Here is a 25,519-nt window from a genome sequence, read left to right as displayed (position 1 = left end):
TCGTGACAATGCGGTTCGGCGACGCATCGAAAAAGAGGAAACTCGGACAAACGACGAAAACACGATCAGGCAATAAACTGTCAATTTGATGAATTCACAGGTGTGACGACGTCACAACCGGCCAGCCTGCTTCATTTGGTTGGCCGGGGTTTCAAGCCGGTAACAATATGGAGCGCAAACGCTACAATACCGTATCCATCAATATTTTGTGAAACTCGTAATATAGCATTTATCCCTCAAAGGGGTCCATTTTGCCCCGCCTTCCCCTATATATTATTGAAAATAGGGATAAAACACGACTTTTTCCATACAACCTAAGCTATTTTTCTCACAAATTATACAAAATTTAATAGTTTAACTGCAAGCTTAGACAACCTGACCTGGTAGCCTACACAGGGTGGCCAGATTAAAATTTTTAAAAAGAGCCAAACCGTGGATGAAAAAAAGCGAGAAAAAGCCAAACATTAATTAAATAAATTTAAACACATAAAAGGCTATTAAATAATTATAATAAATAAACTTTAAGGTTAAAACTTGTGTGGTATGGCAAAATGACTTTACATAACATGTTCACAACATACCAACCAAAGTTAATCTTTTTTGTCAAGTTTCTGTTGAAAATTACTTCGATTAATGAGCTCACCCCAAAGGACGGTGTTTCTCAACTTTTTTGCTGTGTGCTAAAAGTAATAAAGCGGGGCTTTGCTAACTTAACCCACTTCACTTAACTGTTTGAACGACCAATACTTTAAATTTAGTATGAGCCATTTTCTTTGTATTGCTTGCAATTTTCACAAATGTGTAAAATATTGGGGATCTTGCGGTTTGATGTTTAGATGTGTGACTTTGCCACATTCCTAAACTCCTGAACACTTTCTAATTTATTACCAAAGATACCTTGCCATTAGAAAAATTGAAAATTCAAAAACTATATTTTAGTAAGCTTAATGTTAAATGTAACTTGCAAGCAACTAAAAGACTGTAATTCCCACTTAATGATTTTAATACTATGATTTATTTTCCTTTAGTTTAGCCTAAAAGGTGTATTTCAGCCAGGTAGAAAATTGACCCTGTTTGCTGATTGCACCTAATAAACTATTCTCAGTCCCAAACAACTATTGGGTGGTTTAATAAAACATTATTCATAAATATAAAAGCCCTGTCGTATTTTAAATCAAGTACAGATTTTTAAAAATCAAGTAAAGAACATTTTTTAGTGACATGGATCAACAGAATAGGCTAATTTAATTTGTCTTGGACATTTACTAATTAACTTTGCTCTCCGCTGAGTTATAATTGACCTAAAAACAAATTGCTTTTTTTTAATTGCAAAAGGGGCACGATAGAAAAAAGTTTAGAATCATGGCTTTAAAAATAATAAAATTTAAATCGCAAATGTTTACAATGGTGCTAAGTGTTGCACCGTTTGCGAAATTTTGGCCAGTTCACTCTTTGATTACCGCTGTAGTCACACAAACAACACTTTTAGAATTTATTGTCAAAGACAGGTAAGTTCTAATTGACTTTTCTGCTCATCAAACGATCCTGACAGACATTGCAATTCATGAGAAGATCTTGGGTGTGCAGAACCAAATTTTAAGGTGCGCAATTTTTTTTGCACACCTCAAGTCGGAAATCCTACTTCAATATAGCATTTTTTTATGCAAGTGCACTGAATACCAATCAAGGGTTGCACCTGTCACAGAATATAGACTGGCTGTCAGTAAATGCTGGTATTTACTCCTTATTTAATTCCCGAATTAAAACATTGAATTTTTATTTCATGTGTTTTTAATTTTCTTAAATTAGTGACCTCTATGTTGATATTAAACCTGCGATGCGATTTCTACTTGGTTTGTGTTTCAAGAAATAACAAGTAGGCCTACCTATATATGGAACTGAAAAATTGAGTTTTGTAGCTGAAATATTCCTTAAACTGCCTGATTTTTTAGACAAAGGAACGAGCTTGCAGGACATTGTCCACTTTATCAGCTTAGTAAAATGGCACTGGTTCACATTCAAGAAGCCAACCGACAGTAATATTTATCTAACACTTAAACACCTATTGTCTTAGACTAAATACGTCGAGTATGATGTATTTAAAAGTGTTGATTTAATATGATGTTATTCAAAATTGATGACTAGTACACAAAAAATATCATGAAAATTCCATTTTAATGCACAAGCCATACAAATTACAACAAAGAAGATATATTTCCAGTTAAAAATGACTGAGAATGAAACGACTTCCAAAAAAGCATGATGGCACAAAAGTTAGAACCAAAAATCGGGGTGGTTTAATAAAGCATTTCATACTACAGTTGTAAAATCAGCAGCACTACAGAGCGTTCAAAAATACTTGTTTCAAGTTTGTCCACAGTTGAGCAAATGATTCATGTTTTACTTCTTTACACTATTTTTAGTACAAATTTAAAGTTGGAATACAGTACATGCATAGGCATTTTTAGACACCCTGAAATTCTTGCAGGGCATCAAAACGCCCATGAATTTTACCAAGTTACACTCGCAATTAGTGTGCAAATTTTACTTCTGAAAAATATCAAAGCTCTGCCGCTAGTTGTATTGTTTAGGTGTGCTAAAATAATGTGATAAACTTACAGAGTGTGAAAGTGTCCGCTGGCACCTTTGGATATATAAATCAAAGTGCTGAACTCGAAAAAAATGGCCCGCCAATGTTTAAGTTTGGCTTTGGCACATATCTAAAAAAAAGTTACCAAACCTGATGTAAGTCAAACTTATCGGCTTGTAAGAATTCCTTGTTTGGGGTTAAAGCTCTTCTGGTTAAATCTGCCTCAATCACCAAACTACCAACCTGTTTTTCCTGTATAACACACTGCATTGTGTGATGTAACAATACTGAAATCTTATTTCGGTGTTTGGTCGCAAAATATGAAATATAAACATTATTCCATTAATGAAAGACACACACAAACATATGTGTTTAATAACATCTGTGATCTAGCCCCTCGGAAGTTGCTTTATGACCAACGATTACGGCTTCCGTATCAATAGTACACCGAAAAGCCATCAACTTGCATCATAGATCGACAGATTCGGCGAGTCTGCGATGGCTTTTCGGTGTATTATTCCATTAACGGTAGCTTTAATCGAAAACAACATAAAACAAGGTAATGCAACGATAAGGCCTACATAAAAAAAATTGTTTCTTCCTTCGATCTGACCTTAATTTATCAAAAAATAATTATCCAAGTCTAGGGAAATTGTGACAGACACAAAGACTTATGTAGCACAAAAAGTACCTTTCACTCCCCTACAAGAAAACAGTAAAAATAAAGATGGCGAAAACATCTCCTCTACTGTGTGCGGTCCAAGTATCACCATGGTGAGGTTATATCCCAAAGCACCATTGACTAAATATAATTCGAGAAGAAATGAAAAAAAACAGCTTGATCACCTATAGCTACCGATATGCCAGAGAAACATAGAAGAAAACAAATTTAAACAAGCAAAACAAATATCATAATCAACAGTTTTTCCAGCGGCGAGTCTGTGACCCCTAATATATATCCATTAGGGTTGTTCAAAAAAACACTTCTTTGTCAAATTTCAGTGGGACCCCTTGAAATGTTAGGTTGCGTCTAAAAACCCCACAAACCAAATATGAGCACGTTTGGTTCAGTATTGACCGTGCTATGTCAATTTGAAAATTCAGATTTGGGCTAAAATCTTTGAAATTGGGTACAAATGTCATATTTCAACAACATTTGATAGGCTGTTTGGTATAAAAAATGGCTTAAAATTTAAAAATAAAGTAGATGCAGCACACATGACGTCAAATTAATAAAATAGTGCATTTAGTTTTCACACACTTACATCAATTACTTATTTTAAGTTAAAAAAAAATGTGCTAAAAAGCCATTTTTTAAATGTTGTTGAAATTTTTACCATGACTACTCTCTTTTTTACTGCAAAACAGATTTATGTATAGCTATTCAATTACAAAGCAATGTAAAATACGAAAAACAAAATTTTTTTCAGGGGGAGGATAATTTATTTTTTCAAAATTTTTAGCCCAAATCTGAATTTTCAAATTGACGTAGCACGGTCAATACTGAAACAAACGTGCTCAGATTTGGTTTGTGGGTTTTTAGACGCAACCTAACAATTCCAGGGGGTCCCCACTGAAATTTGACAAAACAGTGTTTTTTTGAACAACCCTAATGTCCATCTAATAAAAACCAGATGTTGGGTATTTAAAAAAATTGTTAAGCAAACAGTTTGGTTAAAATACATTGTAAAACGACCTAGCATATTTACTGAAATAGGGAATAAAAGAGCAAATTACCAATAAAAAATACACAGAAATACTGTTCAATACATTTGTCGAAATCAGACGTACACAGTTATCTGAAGCAATAACAAAGTTCAAGCTGAACCTAATGTAAAAAAATTAAAATATAAATGAAACGCAGCAATAAATATGAATGCTTATTTTACGGTTCTTCTGATAAAAGTTCCTCCAGTAAGATCTTTCTTTTTAGTATTTTTGCTTTTCTTTTTCTTCTCCACGTTCATTTCATTGAGGGCCTGCAAAAAATGTTATTTCTTAACATTTTGCCTAATCTATATGTCAAAAAGTAGCCAGATTTATTTAAAGACAAATAAACACTACACAGTAAATAAAGATTTGTTGCCTTATATAAATCAGAAATAAATATATTTTTTATTACTTCATACACCATGTATATAAACAATCAGGTAGTTTGGAACACAATACACGGGTTTCTTTAGTAATTTCAATAAAAATATAAAAGCCATAATATTTGATAAAAGCGACATTTCGCAATTTACAGACTTTTCAGCAATAACTCATGCCATCATCAGTGTAAAAATCAAGTGAAGATGAAAGCGATAAAACGTAAAAAGAAAGGAAAAAAAGGAAAAGGTTAATTTCAATAAACCGGAAATATTGGGTTCACGGCTTGACAAATATCGCCTTTTTTTGCTGGAATCGCTGATGATCCAACACCATAAACCAGAACTCAACATAGATACAACCTCGGCACCTTTATACCTTTTTAACACCTAGCAGTATGAACTGACCCATACATCGCCTTTTTTTCGCTGCTATTTTTTGTCCTTTTTTTCCTTTCTTTTTACATTTTATCGCTTTTATCTTCACTTGATTTTTACACTGATGATGGCATGAGTTATTGCTGAAACGTCTGTAAATTGCGAAATGTCGCTTTTATCAAATATTATGGCTTTTATATTTTTATTGAAATCAGGTAGGGTTACGTCATAAATAGGTCATTCCATGCTTAATTTAAAAAAAAACATGTTTACAGATTTACTTGGGTTTAAAATACCATGTAGGGATTTCTTTTATATGTAAATTGAAAATAAAGTTTTCTGATCAGACATAAAATAACAAATTGGCTGATATATTAGTATTTAACATACTTTACAAGGTATTTTTGAAAAATACACATACCCTAATTATTGCAAATAAATCACTCTGGTCAACATATTTTGGTGCCAAGAAAGTTTTTTTACTGTTTTGGGGTATTAAGATCCCGCTAAATCGGAAAAGGATTGTGGTTTTGACGAAATAGATTTCGTTTTAAAAGAATTCTCAGTTTTGCTCTTAAATTATACCAAAAATATATCAATTGTGACATTTGTTATTTCTTTATGGTAGAAGTTTGCAGAGACCTTATCTGTCTTTTACAAGCATGAGACTGGAGATTTGTCCATCGGACAAGGCACTGTTCTATACAGTGGGCATTGTCAGAACATTTATAACAAACTTCCTTTGCCTTTTTGGTTACAGTCCTTTCTGATTTCTTAGAAAGTTACAGTTAAAAAATAAATACAACAACAAAAGCAATATTTTTTTAACTGTGTGTGCACTGTGTATGCTAAGGGTACATTTTGTTTACTTATAGCCAAAATCAAGTTTTGGGTGATGTTGCTGACCAGTAGTAGTCAGAGGGAAATAATAGACAAAGCGTATATTTTCTTTTTATTGTATTTTATTGCAAAAAAAAAAGCCACCACTCTAGCCCAAAATTTTACAACCTTTACGAGTTATACAAAAGATATTACGAGGTAATTGTTATATTTGTTTAGAAAAAATAAACGTCAGCTGTGACGGCAGCTACCAAACAACCCAAAGTTGTTGGTCAACATAGAGAAAGTGAAGTGTGAAAGGCGGCATCTAGAGAATGAGGGTAGCTTGTCCTTCAAGTTGGTATTGTCGGTGCCAGTGGAGAAGCTTGGTCACCAATTTGGGTATTCCCTGAGTCAGACAACATCAATTAAGAATGCTCTAGCTATGGCATTACAAGCTTTATAGCTTTAGCACACAAATATGGATGGTTGGCGTCGCAAAATTTTATTCATGTTTTAATGTTTTTTTGTAACATTCAATAAATGCTCCCAAGATAACAAGCTTCTTATGGATAATGGCGGGCCACACTGAAGTCTTGAAGGAATTAAATATGCAAAAAATAACACTGGTCAACAAATTTTCACTTTTTTTCTAAGTGAGAATATGAGTATTTTATCTCCGATGTATTTTTCGCGCTGATTTTGAATATACCTTTAGTTTTTCTCTAGCACATCACATTTTTAAGATATCATAAAATTTAATTTTTTTAACAAAATGCATTGAAAACAAAACACAGCCATGATACATGGCCCTTAAAACGCCTGACATATAAACTTTTTTGTACACATAACTCAGGTCATCACCATAAAACTTTTGTAAGGTATTTTAAATTATTCCCCCCTTCTAAAATCCTTGATTACAGGATTTCATACCTTAAAATGTTGTTTGTTTGTCACTAACTGAACAAATGTTCTCTGGAAAGAAGTTCAAGTAAGAGTGCAGAAAATACAGTTTGAGGGACATACATAACCCATTAACATGTAAACCTAAGTAGATCATCAACATAAACCGGAAAACAATGCAATTTTTAGCACACAGTCGCTAAATGCCAGACAAGCATGTAATTCCACCTTTTTACAATATGCACCCTTTGGAATTTTACTAATATTTTTGCCCATTAAAATTCCTTTCATTTTGCTTAGCTTAGTAGTGAAATCTTTTTGTGGAGACATGCTAAACATTAAACTTCACTTTCCTATTCCTCGAGCACAAAAATGTTCGAAGAGGCGTAAGGTTTGTGATATTAGCCACTTAAGGTTTTCTTACAGTCCTATAGTCTCTTCTCAAGTAATCCATTTGGTAGCATGGCTGTTGTAGCACAGATGTCTGTCTACTGTAGGTCCAATTCCATCATATCTTATTACTACATCAATCTCAAGCAAGTAATCCTAATACAAAAGCAGTTCTGACTTTTCTTTTGAAAGAGACATCTCTAGTAAGGCTGTTTACATCTGTCGGGAAGCAGAAATGGTTTAAACTTTCGTTTTGTTCTTAATTACTCAATTCACCAACATCTTCAACTTTATCAGGGAGAAATCAAGACTTCCATGAGGAGGAAGTGAAACACGCATTGGGGCACTATATGGTACAGGTCTCCATGCTAAATATAATAGCTTAAGTACAATTGTTCAACTTATTAATATGTGATACAAATTTAAAAACGATAAGTAACAATATTACTGATTACAATCTGGTATTTCCGAACATTTATTCCATATGATATTTTCTGTTGTAGACGAGTACTTGTTTAAACCACACTTATACTCAGCTGTTTTTAAATCTGGAAATTAACAGTTTAATAACAAAAAAACGTTGATAAAAGATCTTTCCTATACTGTGTTTTAGAGATAGGCCAGTAAAACCAGATAGAAAAGTGCCTGAATCATATCAAAGTTGCGTTATGTCACAGTGCACAATGGGCCTATATTAATAATACAGCAACACGTCATTAAAATGTGAATATCGCAAAACCTGATGTACTAGAAAAATCGTGCATTATTCAGAATCAGCACCGAAAACACTTTAGGTATCAATCTATCCCATCTTCGTTTAAAATTTGCTGTTGTCCAGTGTAATGGAATTGTAATAACATTTCCACTGTATCCGTCAAAAAAGCTACAGCCACTAGACCAGTGGTTCTTAAACTTTTGACACACGCCCCCCTTCCACAGTTTTAACAAAACTTGCGCCCCACCTTGTTTCCAACTCAAAAAACATAAAGCAGAACAGCAATTTATTTCCAGGTAAGTTGCATTAATGCGAAGAATGTAACTGTTTTTTGAATACCAAATGTTTAATTTGAGTATTAGTAGCAGGGAAATATAACTTAGCCTTAATGTTTAGTCATAATTCATAACGGGGTTTGTCAATTTCTCACGCCACCCTTATAAATCTCACACGCCCCTCAGTGTAAGAACCACTGCATTAGACAAAGCGACATTAGGTCATTTCAATATATAATCTTCCTAAATACATTCTATGGTGGGATAGAGCTGTGACACCCGCTAATAGGAAGTCTGGTTGCCTGTTTACAGGCATATGCCACTTCGATCTGACCCTGACTTATCAAAAAATAATCCATCCAGGTCTAGGCAAATTGTCGCAAACACTTCTGTAGCACAAAAAGTACCTTTCACTCCAGATGTTGGGTATTTAAAAAAATTGTTGAGCAAACAGTTTGGTTAAAATACTATGTAAAAAGACCTAGCATATTTACTGAAATAGGAAATAAAAGTGCAAATTACCACTAAAATACACAATAAATACTGTTCATTACATTTTTCTAAATCATAGGTACACAGTTATCTGCAGCAATAAAAAGTTTAAGCTGAACCTAATGTGATAAGCCAAGCCTGCTAGATTAACTTATCCGATATCGCGTATACCGTATCTTCCACTTATGAAGATGTTATACAGTTAAAATGTTGTTGAATGTAGTTTAAAATTTTTTTGATGAAAACTCAACGACAACTCCAAATATGTCACTACAGTTTTTGATAATTTTGTAAACGATAAGTCAAAAAATAATCGCCCTATGTATTGCCAATTACTACAAAAAAACAAAAAAACAAACAATAATAATTACCTACTTAATTCTAAACTTGATACCATTAATCAACATGATAGCTTGTACTTGAATAGCAGCAAATTAACAGTTAAGAACTCATGCCATGTGCTTTTTGCAATTTTGCTAGCAAATTTTTTTTTTTTTTTTTTTTTTTAAGGGAAAACAGTGGCATTGTTTTGTCATCAACATGGAAATTTAATCACATTTTTCGCTAGAACAAATGAATCGTTGTGTAGGACAACAACTAAAACAACCCACAACAACTAAAACAAAGTTGATTTTGTTAATAACATATGTAAGTTAGCGCTTAAAAATAAGAAACCTTCCTGATTAAACCCCAAGTTAATAAATTACAACCATTAAAAAAAGTCCCCCAAGTCTCCAGGCAAAAAAGTAGTTTCGGTATCCGGCCAATGTGTGATTTCCACTTATCGTGATGTTATATTTATCCACCCATTGCATGGTTGGATTCACCGTTACAATTACTGTTTGCGCCTTATCAGTTTTGAAATTTGGTTTTCCTCAAGTCCCAGGCCTGACTCCTTAGCAACATTTATATTTATATTGTAAAGAGGTGTGTAGACTTTTGGTCGAAAGTTTTTGAAAGAAAAATTATATTGGTGAGTATAGGGATAAAATAGAGTTGACAAATACTTACCTATATATATATATATATATATATAATATTTTTTTACTAATGCTTGGTTATATTACTAGTGCACAAAGTGAAACATCAGTTGTACAATGGTAACACATGGTCATGTCCAAAACTATACTTTTTTGCCTATTTTAACTACAAAAAACAACTCTGTTTTATATTTCAAGTATGTATAACCCTACTTTGTTTTTTGCTTTGCGATGTAGCTTTTCTATTAAAAGCAAAACCTATCCAACCTAAAACTTTAACAAAATAAATGAACAATGTGGTGTTCTTAAGGTTACTTCTTTATGACGTCGTGTCTGACAAAAATTCATGGCTTACTTCAAACAAAAATCCTGGATCCGTGCCTGATGACTCTATACTTCATGGCTTATGCCAACTGCCTATTATGCTGTTAGATAATTTTCCTGCTAATTTAGTTAACTGATGACAGGCTTTTGTTAGTATTGATTTTATATCTTGTGTATTTCAAGTTGACAATTAGCAATCAGGGGTGGATCAATTTTAAAGAGTGACATCACAAAAATATGTCACAACACGACGTCATAAAAGTTAAACTTACAAACCCTTTTATGCAATGAACTTCGGTGCAAATTGCCGAAGCGGGAAAAAAAGAGTTTATTTGCTATAAGTTGGCAAAATTCAATGTAAAGGAGTACTAAAAAAATGCACTTTATAAAATTTATGACTTTGTATAGCTTAAAATGACATAGTATACATGGTGCCTTTGGACTGAATAGATTTACTTTAAAATGGACAAAATATATTTTAGTCTAAATTCAGTTTTTTTTTCTGGGTATCAAACTGACTCTGCAGCACCTGCTTAAAATCGCCACGTCTACACGAGGTTAATTGAAGTCAATATGGAACTATATACATACGCCTTGAGCAAGTTTAAGAGCAGATGATAGTTCGTCCACATGAAGGTTCAAGTGTGCTGCTTCTGTTCTGAACTCATCTAATTCGGCCTCAAGTGTTTCCCGTCGCAATCTTTCATAATCCAACTGAACCTCAAGCTCCTTGATTTGTCTACAAAGAATTGTTAAAATTTTAAAGTTGCATTATAATGCTTTCAATTAGTCTTCTAATATAAATACTGTTGTCATAACCAAAGCTTTTACGTGCAAGAGACAACAATTTCCTTAACAGGAGAAGTATGCACCAAAAGAGGCAACAGCTCTCCATGAGCCTGCAGGGAAGAGCGCTCCTCAACTGGTGCACTACATGAATGGGGTTACCAGGTGCGTAGCGGGTAAATAGGAAAATTGTTTTTTAATGAAATACTTTTATTTTTTTACATGGTTTTAGGTTAGCACATTAAACATTATGTAACATTAAATTTAAGTTCTATATCAAAACTCACCGTAAATACTGGTATACCAAAACATTTTGCATTTACTATGCTCGCCAGATGTGCCATACTTTGTGACACGTTTTAAGACATTTACAGGTGTAGCCGAGCGTAAAAAATTAGGAAGCATAAGTACAACAGTCTCGATTTAGCTGAGGCTGTGTAAGTTGGAACACTGCAGTCTAGATTATTTTAGCCTTGCTTTTATGTGCGATAATCCTGATTTTGCAAATCCTTTTGGAAGGCGTTCAATGTACTACACATTTTTCACTGGTCAGTATGACTTTACAACGGTTATATATCAGAATATACACAAGTATAATGTGAATGGTTTGGTTGCTCGTGTTGTAATGGCGTGTTGTAAAACAACAACTAGATTGTTCTAAAATAACGATTTAAATTAAGTATTTTGGACCAATGACGTGGATTTGGACTTCAGTCATTGTGTCAAATATCTTGGGCTTTGGGTTTCTCAATTAGGTAATTTTTAAGAAAATTGTTGTTATCTATCTCAATTTTGTGCAATTAAAACAATGTTGGGTTTTTGTTATTTATTAGTTGGGTTAAACCATTTTGATAATTTCATATTTAATTTTTTTTTGTATCAATGACTTGACTGGAACTTGAGTTAGACCAGTGGCTCCCTTTGAGGGAATTTTAATTTTAAATTTTGGGGAGGAAATTTGTTCCAGGGAGGAATTGGGGAGGAAAAGTGGATGAAAATATCTCACTTTTTATTATTTGATAATTATAACACATAACTAACTGCTAAAAGTTTAAATGGGAACGTCTACTTACTATACGACTTAAAGTAGCCTTATGTGAAGACAATATGCTGATTTAACTGTGTTAAACCTACGTCATAATAGACTCTGTTTGGTTTACAATATCTATTGTTTCGTCACAGTAAGTAAAGTTCGCTAACACCAGGTGTCTGTTTTATACTGTTTGTTTGTTTTAGCATGGTTGTAAAAGCATGGTAAAGGAATACGTAAAAGTAAAGAACGGGTAAAACATAAGATTGTCCAGATCCAGTATATATTTTAAATTCTGCAAAATGGCAAAGCAAATGCTCGACGGCGACTTTTTCCAAATCATTCATTTAAATGACATGTGGTTGGATCCACAAGTTTGTGCTAAGTATGCCAAATTAACTGTTGCAGAGCAAACACTTTTTCCATTTCCGACTACATATTAAGTTGAATGTGGTTTTAGTGCCATTACAGATATTTTAATTAAAAAAAGGAACACTTTACATTTGTAAACGCGGTGATCTGCGGGAAAAACTGACATGCTTCTCTGCTCAATTTTCATTGTTTTATGGTTCACATTAACAATGAATAACGCTTTGTACCTACTTTTGTAATGTTCACTGTTATCTCTGAGATGAATCAGAAAAACGCACCCTGCACATCATATCAATATATTGTGAAATTTTGGCAGTATTCCTTGAGATTTTTTGGGGAGGAATTAACATTATTTAAGTCTTTAAGGGAGGAATACGAAAAAAACTTTGAGAACCACTGGACTAGATTTTTTTATTTGAAAGTCTGAACCTTCACTTCAGTTGTTTCAAAATGACTTGTTTGCTTGTTATTTAGGGCAGATATATTTTTAAATCCAATTTTAAATGGTCAGACATTACACAAATTCTTCCTAAAACTATGGTTTCAAAAAGGCATATTTTCTATTTCTTTTTTCGCTTTGCCACTAAAAACATTGCAGGAAGGATGGTACTCTCTCCTTCAGAGACATCAAACAGTCACACACAAAATAGTAAATTGTAAAGGATTTAAGGACGGGAAAACCCTTATTAAATTACTGTGAATATATCAAAGAATATTGGAAAAAACTTGCCAAATTTGAACAAATGCCGTTTAAGGGTTTAGTTAATAATATCCCACTTTTACACATCATATATATAACTCAATGATGGAAAAGTAGGATTTCACTGTTCCATTTTAAGACAACCAACCCTGTTAAAGAAACAGTGATTGGTAGTTGTTGCCTGCACAGTTTGTCCAATCATCCGCATTCAGTATTTAATTCTATTGTTCATGGGAAAGCCATCCGAATGAGAAAACTAAATAAGGATCAGATGGACTGCACAAGGAGCCTGCTCGATATAAAGAGCAAATCTTTAAGGTAGGGTTTTCCAAACCAATGACTTAAGATATAATTTATATGGCTGCAAAATGGACAGAAATATTTCTAGACTTGCTCATGGACCAAAAATTACACCACCAAAAACAAGGATGGTATCCGTGCTGCAATTCTGCCCTTGAGGCCAATTTGGTAAACATAGATTAAGAACATGCATGGTTCATTCAAACGTAATGAGTCTCTTTCGTGTAGTAACCATGGTATTTATATTGACATGTGTTGCCTTTGTAAATAAAACAATATGTTGACCAACGAAAAAAAAGTTTTCTGCATGCTGGACATCGCTTGGTTTGAAACTCTTTTAAGTCTGACAGCAACTCGGACAAAGTTGCTTTACAACGTCATTCCCTTTCCTTATACAAAAGTTAAACCGTTGCTTCCTGATTGTTTCTTTGTGCGTTTTTTATTTTACATTGTTGTTCATTTATTGTTAGTTTTAGTTTTACCACAAACTTCTACAGTTTGTATTAACTACTTTGTTTCCACCTCTTTTTTATATATATATAAACCAATATTTTTAGCTACATTTACTTCTGCCACTAATGTTGCTTTTAGTTGCTAGTAACCAGTTTATGTATTTGCATTGTTTTGGTTATTTAACTAATGATACCTTATTTTGTGTCAAAATATATAACAGACTGACTTCTGTTGAGATAGGAAAGTCTAAAGAATATACTTCAACTTTTACTTATTGTCATTTGGCTTCAATTTTTTAGCTCTTTTTTTCTGTAACAAGATAGCTGCCCTTTTGCACTTTTGTAGAGACTTTAAAAACTTAGGTCAATGTTCAGCTTTGTTATTTCCACTATTTAAAATTCGCCTGAAATAAGTTTGAGATTTGTCGGATAGGTGTCCATGTTTTTTTGTAAAGTGTTTGTTCAATTTACTTGGTACCATACTTGAAATGTTATTTCTTTTGTATTAGTTTCTTTGCATACAATTGTACTAATGGTACCAGCTTCATTTGTGTCACAGCCTAAAACCGCTCAACATTATTTAACCTTCTCTTTTTCGTAACAAGCCTCTCCATCAATATTATAACACAGAAATGTTTATAAACATGCAGTGATTTTCTTAACAAACTTGCCCAAATTGTTTTCAGTTATCATACAAAGAATAAGTTTTAACTCTATTGTTACATTGGCTGGATAAGGTATTACTTTGTCATAATACTTTATTCTGACTATTACACCTGAATGGCGTACGAACAATTTGGCCAGGAAGCTTACAAATAGAGCAAATCTCACTGCATCCCAGTTGGAAACTACTGAGATTAGCCAAACCTCAGCTGCTAGTATTAATAAAGCCAAATAAAGGCTGGCTTGATTCAACTCTAGATGCAGCAGGAGTATCATTGCCATTACTCGCCATTTGAAACAAGATTTGGCAAAAAAATAAAATGTGGAATGGCAATTTATGTGCAAATGGCTTTTGTTATACTAAGATACGTAAGCCGTAATCGTTGGTCAAAGAGCAGCTTCAGAAGAGCTAGATCACAGTTGTTGAACACATGTGTGTTTGTATCTTTAATTGAATGATATGGCACTGTAGATCCCATTCAATGTGAAATTGCTTGAACTAACAGAATGTAGCAATCATTGGGATCATGGTTGTTTATTGACTCACTCCCTGCTGAACCCGTGCAGCTAGGTTGGTTAAGGGTCGGTCCCGGTGTGGCCAAAGGTCGTGAGTTCAAACCTCAATGCAGGCTTGTTGTTTTTGTAGCCTGCCTTGCTTGCATTATTGATTGACAAATTCAGTTCTAAGGCCAAAAAGCGACTTCAGAAGAGCTAGATTACAGTTTTTGAACACTTATATGTGTGAATCTTTGAATAAAAATACCTATTTAATCCCATTTCTTCTTTCATAAGTTTTGTGTCCTCAGGAAGTACTCCTCCAAGTTGCCGGAAATTGCTTTTTGCAATGGTTAGCAATCGATCCAAATTTTCCACTTTATCTAGGGCTCGACCTAATCAAACATATTTAATATAAAAAAAACGTTAATGACCTTTAGCGCAACTCTGTCTCAATTTTTTTGCATTAAATAGCAGCACACAACGTAAAACATTATATCAAGTACCAAACATAATCTTTTTTAACTTTTTAATCCTGAGAGTTACACCAGTACACAGGAACATATATCTTTTGCATATAACTGAAAGCTATGTTGTGCCATGTATGTGAAATCAGAAATGTTTTAAGTGGAACAGGCCTTAAACAAGCGCAACTTTAAGTGTAGAATAAAATAATACTTTCACAATATATAAAAAATCTAAACCGCTTCAGTCTAATAACAATAGGCATTTAAAAAAAAAGAACTATTAACCAGGTCTGCAGAGTTTGTTAAAAGAGTCTGGTGCCCACTAAGCAGTCTGTATTTCACCCATTTACATAGCCAAAACAGAGTGGATATACTGCGATCCACTCATAGGGGTGTTATGTAACTCATCCCCCCAATATGTGGAGGAAATCTTCCACCATCTGCTAATCCATCTTTACAATTTACAGATTGTAGCCCTATCAGTTTCAAAATCTGATATTGCGCAATCAAGACTCTGGTGGTTCCACACAGTCTTACTTATGTTCCGATTCTGACGCGAAAGCCCTGATTTCTACATATTTTTTAAGTTAGCCTATTTTTCTGTGATTAACATAGTGTGAAACTGATAAAACTTCCTTAAAGTTACTATTGTGATTCTGTGACTTCAACTAACATTTTCAAAATATCAACTACAATATTTACAAAAGATATCATGCCATAAGGTAAAAAACTTTAAGTTGCTTACTTACTTCTTGATGCTTTTCTTGATTTAAGATTGACTTGGAGACCATGACAGTCACTTGATTCTCCTGCCAGTCCAGTAAGTGGTGCTTCATCTTCATTATCACTAAAGGATATCAATCCAGACCCATCTGAGTCATTCTCATTCACTCCTCCCAAAAGTTTGACACAAGCTAGTTGAGCAAATCTTTTTGCAACGTCGCATGGTGTTTCGTTTGACATGTTTAGAATTTCCACTGTAACAAGATATTAAAATAGTGTATATTGTATGTGAAAACAAGGCTTTTAGTGTAACATGTCTGTTGACAGAAAATCAGTTAGGGTTAGAATAAAAACAAAGTATAAAGTTAAAGACCATGAGTGAAGTGACCGATTTCAGTTTAAATCATCAATTTTAAGTTTTGCATGTTTTCTTAATTTTTTAACTTTTTACATGAAGTATTACCTCAGTAAGTTGCTAAAACACCTTGTTTTACATTTTAGGTCTTAAGCCATAACAGCTGGGCTGAAGTTATAGATTTACTTATCTGGTGTTTAGTTCAAAGGCAACAGTTTTTCAATGTGTGTTTAATTTAAATATATATTGTAAAGCTGGCAACAAATAATTTTACACAAAAGAAATGTAAATTCGTACAAAACCAGTTGGAATAGGAATTTCATTTATGTTGTACCTCCCTTACAATTGTAGCAAACATGCATAATATAAAAAATCTTTTGGGGACAAGTTATATCGAAATTGTAGTTTAAACGATAGCAGGTGACATTATTACCTCATACCTACTTTCCACACCATATGTCACCTAATTAAATGTCCAACTTTAGCCACTTATAACCTACAAATGCTATTTTGGTTTTAAGAAAGCCTAGAAATAACTAAAAGTCATGTAAATACTGATTGGAACCTTATCTTTGTCTAAACAAGCCAAATATTGTGGACAGGTTGGCTGTATTATTTGATTAGAGCATTTATATTTTTTCTCTAAACAGTGATTTATCTGCCTACCGCATCAGTAGTGGTAGTATGTTGTCTTAAACATATATTACTATTGGAGTTATTTACAAATCCTTTCTTCACTACATTAATTATACTATACCAGAAGTATATGTTTACTTGAATTGGGAGAAACTTTTTAGTCTAAACGCCCGGTAACAGGCCTGCCCTACCTCTCCCAAATTAACACCTATCAAACTTTAAATATTAACAAGATCAATGCATTATATCTTTTTTGTGCTTAGTGCAAACTTGTGACACCATAAAGCTGTTCAAGTAAAGTTCGGCAAAACAATCAATAAATGATCAATATTCATGTCTCCTCTAAATAAAAAGACTTCAATTTGAACCTAATTAATGCAAAATTGAATGCCCTGCCTCCTTGAATATAATAAAAAAATCATTTTATTAGCACACAATTTTGACCAAGAACAGCCATTTCTTAAGGTTACATGTTTTATAACATTGTCATGTATTTTTTTTTAATTTTAAAACCGCCAAACAACTTCTGGATCTCATCATTACTAAAAGAGCCTTAGGATGCGAAATTTAACCAGTTAGATGTTTTCCTAAATTTGGGGTTGCATATAATCTTTTCGAACACCCATGTGTAAATATGTGTGTTCTATTAGCTGAACAGTGATATACATTAGAATAATATAAGCTTTGTAAAAAAAACATGGCAAAACCATATAAAGGATTTTGTAAACACAGTCTTTTGTACATTTTTTTAAGTTTGCCTTTTTACTGTTCGCTTCCAAGGAGTATTTAATGTATTAGCCACTAGCCAGTATCCTGCAACAGTCATAACAGGTATACATTTTCATATTTTTAAATCAACATAATATTGCTACTAACACAAAAACAGAAATAATAAAACAGTAAAATATTGTTTTTGTTTTTCATAAATTCAGTTATTTTGAAAGAATTTTGTGTTATATCTTACTATTTGCTCCCATTTCTATTAGCCACTGTAGAACTTCAATGTGGCCCTGTCCTGCTGCTTTATGTGAAGGAGTTGACATTGTTTCATCACGTTCATTGATGTTAATTATACCCTGCTCGATAAGTTTTTTTAGCGAATACAGATCACCATTGTATGCTGCCACATGTGCTGGGAAAGACAAGTCTGTAAAAGTAAAACGCATATCAAATCCAGTTAAGAACAATCAATTTCTTACACCATTACAGATTGTACACCGAAAGCCATTGAAGACGAGCCAAATTTTGAATGATATTTAATTGAATGATTCAATATTAATATGTAAGTCATAATCGTTGGTGAAAAAGCAGCATCAGATGGGCTAGATCACAGTTGTTGAACACATATATGTGTGCAGAAAAGTAAAACATGGAATTATATAATACAATTGAAATGGTAACAACAAAACACATCGCGAAGGCAAATGATATCAAACATAAGGCAAATATTTTTTGAACAAATATTTAAAACATTTTACTAATTGTATCGTATATGTCTTGATCATTTCGACTAATTAGCAGTAAACATCTAAATGCACTTAAAAACCAAAGAGAGCAGAGGGGAATTTGAAAGGATTTACTTGGACAAGCAAACTTTAGATCATTTGCCTGACCAATTTATTTTATTTATAATCAGCAGACTTGTGTAATCTCAAGCATGTATTAGCTTCCAGTACCCATAGAGCTTAATTACCTTTATACAGAACTATTCTTTACATATTTCACCACCCATTTTTCAGCCTGTATTGGGTGTGTGATATTTGTATGAAGCAACACACAGAAATGAGAATGACTTATGTTGTGTTTGTTGTTCTGACCACACTGTACGGTGACACCAGTTTGATAATATCTAGCTGAGCAAAGGTATGTGAGTGTGTGTTAATGTAGAAGAAACAATGTGGTAATCCTTTCTGTCCATGTGTTAAGGCTGTCGAAACCTGTCATAGCAAATAAGGCCCAGCCAGGTGACCCAGGTGTTAAAAAGGAATATTGGGCCAGATTATGACAACATATTTTAAAGTTTTCTTAATGAGCAATAGATATCAAACTTCACTGGATGCTAAAATTTTAGGATTTGGATTTCTGTTTAATGATCAGGGTTCAAATGTGAATGCCTGCATATTCTGTGTTAAATGTAATGAGGTTCATGATTGATCATGCACAGTTGAATATTGCATTCAGTTTGTTAAGATGATATGGATAAACATAGCAGTTTATCTCAGATGGCAGAACAGCATACAACAAGAGTAGGCAATTATTTTTACAGCAGGCTGAATGAAATAATATAGAATGTTGTGCGGTGTGAATAAAACAGGATCTCAAACACAAAAATATCACAATCATACTGTGACCTTCTAAAATCAAGTTTGTCTAAAATAATTTGAGGAGTTGTGCATAAAATGTTCAATTCAGGGTAAAAAAAGACAACACGGCATCAAGTTAAAAAACATTTAAAATTTGATTTAAAATGCAATCTTTAATTTAGATTTAGAGGGGGCAGCTGCATTAAGAACAGATAAAATACAGGCAAATTGCTTTATATATTGGGATCCATCAAATTGTGGGGCCATTACATTACCAACTGTCAGGCTCACAGCAAAAAAACTCAAAACCATTCATATGACCAAAACTGCTTCTTCGCGAATGTTTGTTTTCAGCCAAAGTCTGAATATATATTGGCTTTAAGCTGTGTAGCGGAAATGTGCATTACCAAGCTATATGATTATGTGCCTGCTATAGCGTCCACTACTGTATAATGTTGTAATATCAGAAGTAATTGTTAGTTGACAATATTGTGAATAAATAAAGGCAATTGGCTGAATAACAAATTTAGAATTTTTTGAATTTTTTGACAATTGACTGAATATGAAAAAGTATTTTTGGGGGGCTTGCATGCCATTTTTTATTAGGTCGCGCGCCACGTTTGGCATGCATGCCGCGTGTTGGACACCCCTGTTCTAAGGTGTTGTTTTTGGTTGTACATGTTTTTTTGTTATGAAACCTGTGAATGGCAGTTTCAATTAACTTCTTAAAGTAGATGTTTATTGTTATCATGTTGGAGATGTTGCTGAATTCAAGGAACATAAAACTGTATGTGTTGCAAATCTTCAATGCCCAAAGCAGCGAGTTGTTGTTTGTACACTGGCATTTAAATTGTATGCAACTTGGCAATTTATCCAATGGAGTTGAATGCAAAGGTTTGTGGTACACATTAGTAATGTATCAATTTTAAATTTTATTGCAAGCACATTAATATAGGTTAAATTGTTTTCCAATTCTAATTCGCAGGTAAACTAAATATTGCAAAAAGTGCATTTTAAGATGGAATGCTATATATAGGGGTACAAGAGGCGGCTTATTTACTTCTGAAAAAAGTCAGCAAAACAAACAAACAACAAATTGTAACCTTAAGATTGAAACCGCCATTTATTGGCAACACAAATGAACATAGTACATTGTTGTTAGTTAGAAACACTAATAAGATTAAATTTATCTTTACCTGAAAGGCTACAACTATTAGTTTGATTTTTAAATGTAAGTACTACTAGCGTATTCTATGCTATAACAGGACAAAAACTTATTTAGGTATTTAAATGTTAATTCGGGATATGTCATAAACTTTAAAAACTCAGTTCTGGCATCAAGTGAAGTTTGGTGTCAATAAAGAAAACCATTGAAATATCTTATATTTTGAAGTACCAGTCAAATGGTTATATGCTATAAGAAACCTACATTTTGATCTTGTTTGGTGTCAATAAAGAAAACCATTGAAATATCTTATATTTTGAAGTACGAGTCAAATGGTTATATGCTATAAGAAACCTACATTTTCATCTCTGTATGCTTTGACTCACTAACCAAGTTAAGTTTAGTGATTTTTTTCCTTTATGTCTCTACAGTGCATCAGTGCTTTCTCACCATGGTGAAAATGAATAAAATATTTTTTTGAAGCATTCACAAAATTCTACCTACTTATATTTAGCTTTAGATTAGTGGTCTTCAACACTTGTAAGCAAAAAATAACGCAATGTGGTATGTGGTGTCTTTAGGCTCAATTAAAAAGTTATATCAAACCGGCAATATCACAATAAAAACAGATAAAAGTTGGCGTAAAGGGCAACATTTTGAATTTTCATAGAAGAAACAGGCAAAACAAATATTGGCAGTCTAGGCTTGTTATCCCCTGGTTGTTTGGTACAAAACTGCACTTGCAAATAAAAGAATAGTGGTTTGTACCAAGTCCTATTACAATGATTTGTTGTGATATAACAGAAGGCTTATGTTATCTTTAATGAAGTGTTTCTTTAATTACTGTGACATATTATGTGCTGCTGTTATGTAATACAGACTTTTTGACCGTTTGAACTTTAAATGTAAAGCATGGAATTTAAATTTTAGTAGGATTAAAGGTAAAGTGATCTAGGTATAATGGAATTAATGTATTACAAAAGGCAAAATTTTCTAAATATGGATTAAACCACTTGTTTAGATATTCATTTTATGTGAAACTACAACCGTCAGTCATTATGGTCCAACATAGACGTAGTGTGAATTGATCTATTGTTTAGCGTAGCTTTGCCTTAAAAGAATAAGAAGCAATCAACTCTAAGATAATAAGTACCTTTAGTAACATAACTTGACAAATCAGCATAAAATACCTGTGGGTCAAAATAGGTCCTTTAACAATAAACAATGTCCACGTTGTACATAGCGGCCACACAATATTGAGATTTAATCCCTATTTTCCCCATTTGATCTTGGATTATATGTCTATGTTTGACAAGGTTTGTGCGGCATTGTAGCACCGGATAATTAAATACACCGTGTTTTAAGGTTAATAAATTTATGTTCATAAACAACTAACATAAATTCTACAAATAAAGTTCTTACTTTCTTTACTTTCATTGTGTTCCTTGTCTTGCTCAAAATTTTCTATAAAATCTACAATATTGCTCTTGTAAAATCTGCTGGCCAAGTCCTTTGGAGTTTCACCCTGATCATTTCGCATTAGCAAAGTTTGATGACTGTTAGATGCATTATATATAATGAATTTAAGGCATGATAAATGTCCTTCCTGTGCAGCAAGATGGACTGGGGAATTACCTGCAGACAAAAAAATTAAATGTAATAATTCAAAAATTATAATTCAAGATAATTTTTTGGGTATATTTACAGGAGCTAATATGCCAGTGAGTATTGATACCTACTCAGACATCCAAAACACTCATTTGACCACAAAAAGATTATTCAATATTTAACAAAAATATTTATCATTTTTTACCAACCTTTCCTGCAAAAAACATTAAAATATATCTTTATTGGAAATTTCTCTATATATTAAATTTAACCCACCCTTTCATCTTCTACCTAAAAAATACACCCCAATCGACCACCCAAGAACCCCAAATGTGAAACAATATTTTCACTAATTTTGTAAAAATTAGTTTACCAAATGATTAACTTAAAGAAATAATAACATTTATTCCTAATCAAGGGTCCTTGGGAAGGCAGACACCCCTAACTCCCCAAAATACATACTACATACCACTTTATGTCATATCTGAAAAATGCTTGTGCAATTTTTACTCTTTCTATAAAACTGTGGACAAAATTTAGGCATTTAAATACTAAAAAGAAGATCTAGGGCAATTTCTCAATTATTTTATCCAACGTTTTCGACATTTTTTCAATTTATCACTCAATTCCCTCTTGAAAAATAGAAAAAAATGTATTACCTAAAAAACACTTCCTGTCCAAGTTTAATATATATATGTATATATAATCAAAAGTTTTCTCACAAACTAATTTATTGTATGAATTTGTCCTAAAATGCGCTTGTTGTTGGGATGTGTCTGTTAAACCTTGAAAAACAAACAAGGAATTGATATTGACATCTTAAAAAATTGAATACACCCAATTTTACTATGGGATTAACTTAAAGAGCATTTTTCCGCCTTTTCAACAAAGGTCCACAGGAAGGCAAAAGCCTAAAACTCTTATACCATCCTTGGTCAAAGTCTGAATTCCCAATCAAAAAACCCTCTTTAAATTTTCAAGGTTCTAAGAATAATACTTTTTCTGAAAACCTAAAAAAAAATAAAATTTATATAAAAAATTGCATTATAAATTACAACAAATAGAACCTAGCCATCAAATAATTTTGACAAAAACATGATATGCCATGAGAATCAATTTGTGGCTTGTGGTATATTTTCAAGTGTTGTGTTTGCACTGGCAATTTGTCAAGAGTAGTTTTGCCTGGGATTGCCAGAGTTAGTGGGCCTTTATGAACCAAGGTCATATCAGGTGAAATTTTAAATATGATATATTTTACTTTGGTTTGTTGGTTTAGGCTACATAGTTTGTGTTTCACTTTTGCGGCAAAAGAACATGTAGGATGAACACTTTAATGTAAAATTAATGATGTCCAAAGTACAATATTGAATCCTTAGATTTCAATCAAAATTGGATTCTGCCTTTTATATCGGTTATTTAAACCGATATAATTAATTTGTATAACTGTGGATGCTTGCGCCTCACTGCACACCTGTGAGTGGCAAGTTTGATAAAGGCCTGGCATCGACACATTTATAGTGCAGCATCAAGGGGCAATTTATTACTTTGCAATACCCTTTTCCATATTTTCAAGTGTCCGTCAAGATGGCCTAACATTTCAGGTAAAGAGTTTGTCCCAAAAAGTAAAGAGTTTGTCCCAAAAGTCACATTCCATCAAAAAACAAGCTGGCCTTGGATGGAAAAAATGCCCTACAGCAGTGGTTTTGACAAATAATCACTTTTACGAAAGCCAATTAATTACCGTAAAATATTGGTGAATGTTGTCGACATCGGATGTTTAATGTTCAAACGGTAGTGCTTTTCAACCTTTTTTGGACCAGTAGGCCTACACACTTTTACGTTTACTGAAGAACATGTACACACCCGCCCTCGCAATTTGTCAAACAACAAAGTGAGAAGTCTAACCTTTAATTCAAGTTGCAATTATTCATATTGCACTAAGTTTCACAAGTAGAGCCAGATCTAAGGTGTGCGCTGGCAACAACAGCGCCATGCTACACTAGCTATCTCACCGATGCTGCCTTGTGCACAAATTTAATAAATGAGTGTTTTTTCAACACAGTTGTATCATAATTTATGTTATTTTTAATTCTATTTTTTTGTGCTATTGCACATACACAAATGTAATACATATGCCTGAATCAAAAATTTTTAAGGGGGTCGTTAGTTACATTGGGTTGTTAAAATGAGTCACAGTATGAAAAAGGTTGAAAACCACTCCGCTTAGGGTTTAGCTAAGGTTAACTTTAGGCCAATATTGTTTCTTGGAATTTTCAAACATGATCAAAATTACTGCGTATCAGACATTAAAAATTTTCTTACAATTCAACAACTAAAATAAATGTTTGAAAAAAGAGAGTTTTAAATGTTTGTATGCGCTTCTGTTTTGTTTGTCGCATGTAACTTGTAACCCCATTCAATAATATATATACAAATCCAAGTCTTGGCAACCCAATTTTGCCTTGTCTTCACATTGCTTCCACTGTTTTAACTATATTGGATAAATCTTGCTCTAATCTCAATAAATCTGACAATTTAAAACCAAACGAATCACATTTTCTATGCAGCAAAAAATGCAGCAAAAGGTTATCCATAACCCGACAATAATTGCAAAATAATATAATGCCTTATTGCTTTATAACTTTGCCTCCAGCATTTTCTTTTTTTAAAACCTCGCTGCGCCCTAACTTTGGAAATCAAGTTGAAAATACGAATAGTATGATTCGCAAGATGGTTTAGAGCAGCGGTTCCCACACTGGGGTCCGTACAGCAGTTTCAGAGGGTCCGCAAGGAGAATTAGTCTTTTAAGTTTTTAAACATTAGTCTATGTTTGAAACATTATCTGCCATCTTTATTGTCTTTAGTTATGCTTTATTATTCAATCATATAGTGTGTTTTATGATGTCTATTGTGACATCATAAAGCATCTATTATGCTGTACTACCTGCTATCAGCGAACGTTCGCATTAGTTAGAACAGGGTGGTCCAAACCCAGTTGCAATTTCAGCCAAATTGATCTGGTTAATTAAACCTTTTTACGCAAAATGATAACGTCTTTGTAATTTAGCGATTGGGGAGTATGCAACATCTCTTTTACGCGAACATTCTACGCTTATAAAATGCAGTCTTCTAATTAAAATTTTTGTCAAATACGCAAATTTTTCGTGCTTCGCGCACACCAGTTTTACCAGTCTCATAACATTCGATTTTATTTGCGCACAAGTTCGACGACAGAAGCAAGTTTCTGGAGCGTATCTGTCTTTCGATGCTACTTTGTGACATTATCTTTAAACATTTCATGCCTCGACCAAACGAAAAACGTTGATCTGCTTCTGGTACGCATTTAGCCTACTTTATGTGGCTTGCAAAGAATATGCAAGAAATATTGTGGCCCGCGATGCAGTCAACTGTGGACCACCCTGAGTTAGAAGGTTGTTACATTAGAAAGAAGCGTGACTGCACTATTGTACTACAAGAAATATGGGTCAACTGACCCTTGAAATTTTATAGG

At 33.2% G+C, this 25,519-nt stretch overlaps 1 protein-coding gene across 2 annotated transcripts in view; it reads right to left on the bottom strand.

The window, feature by feature from the left end:
• Positions 1-4,126: 4,126 nt before the first annotated feature.
• The window catches only part of LOC146148631 (ankyrin repeat domain-containing protein 42-like), a 35,317-nt gene continuing 13,924 nt past the window's right edge, over positions 4,127-25,519 (bottom strand). The window contains exons 6-11 of one of the 2 annotated variants that reach the window (XM_083388659.1): positions 21,823-22,035; positions 17,897-18,079; positions 15,968-16,195; positions 15,020-15,146; positions 10,545-10,692; positions 4,127-4,569 (exon numbers count right to left, since the gene is read on the bottom strand). In XM_083388659.1, coding sequence (XP_083244785.1) covers positions 4,471-4,569; positions 10,545-10,692; positions 15,020-15,146; positions 15,968-16,195; positions 17,897-18,079; positions 21,823-22,035 — 998 coding nt within the window. In that variant the 3' untranslated portion in view covers positions 4,127-4,470. Of the gene's footprint in view, positions 4,570-5,925; positions 6,284-10,544; positions 10,693-15,019; positions 15,147-15,967; positions 16,196-17,896; positions 18,080-21,822; positions 22,036-25,519 lie in introns of those variants that run through there. The other variant, XM_083388660.1, reaches the window with a different exon arrangement.

The sequence above is a fragment of the Ascidiella aspersa genome, chromosome 4, assembly GCF_963924565.1.
Source record: "Ascidiella aspersa chromosome 4, kaAscAspe10.2, whole genome shotgun sequence".
Lineage (NCBI taxonomy): Eukaryota > Metazoa > Chordata > Ascidiacea > Phlebobranchia > Ascidiidae > Ascidiella > Ascidiella aspersa.
The sequence above is the reverse complement of the archived record's forward strand: the minus strand, read 5'-3'. Positions and strand labels throughout refer to the sequence as shown.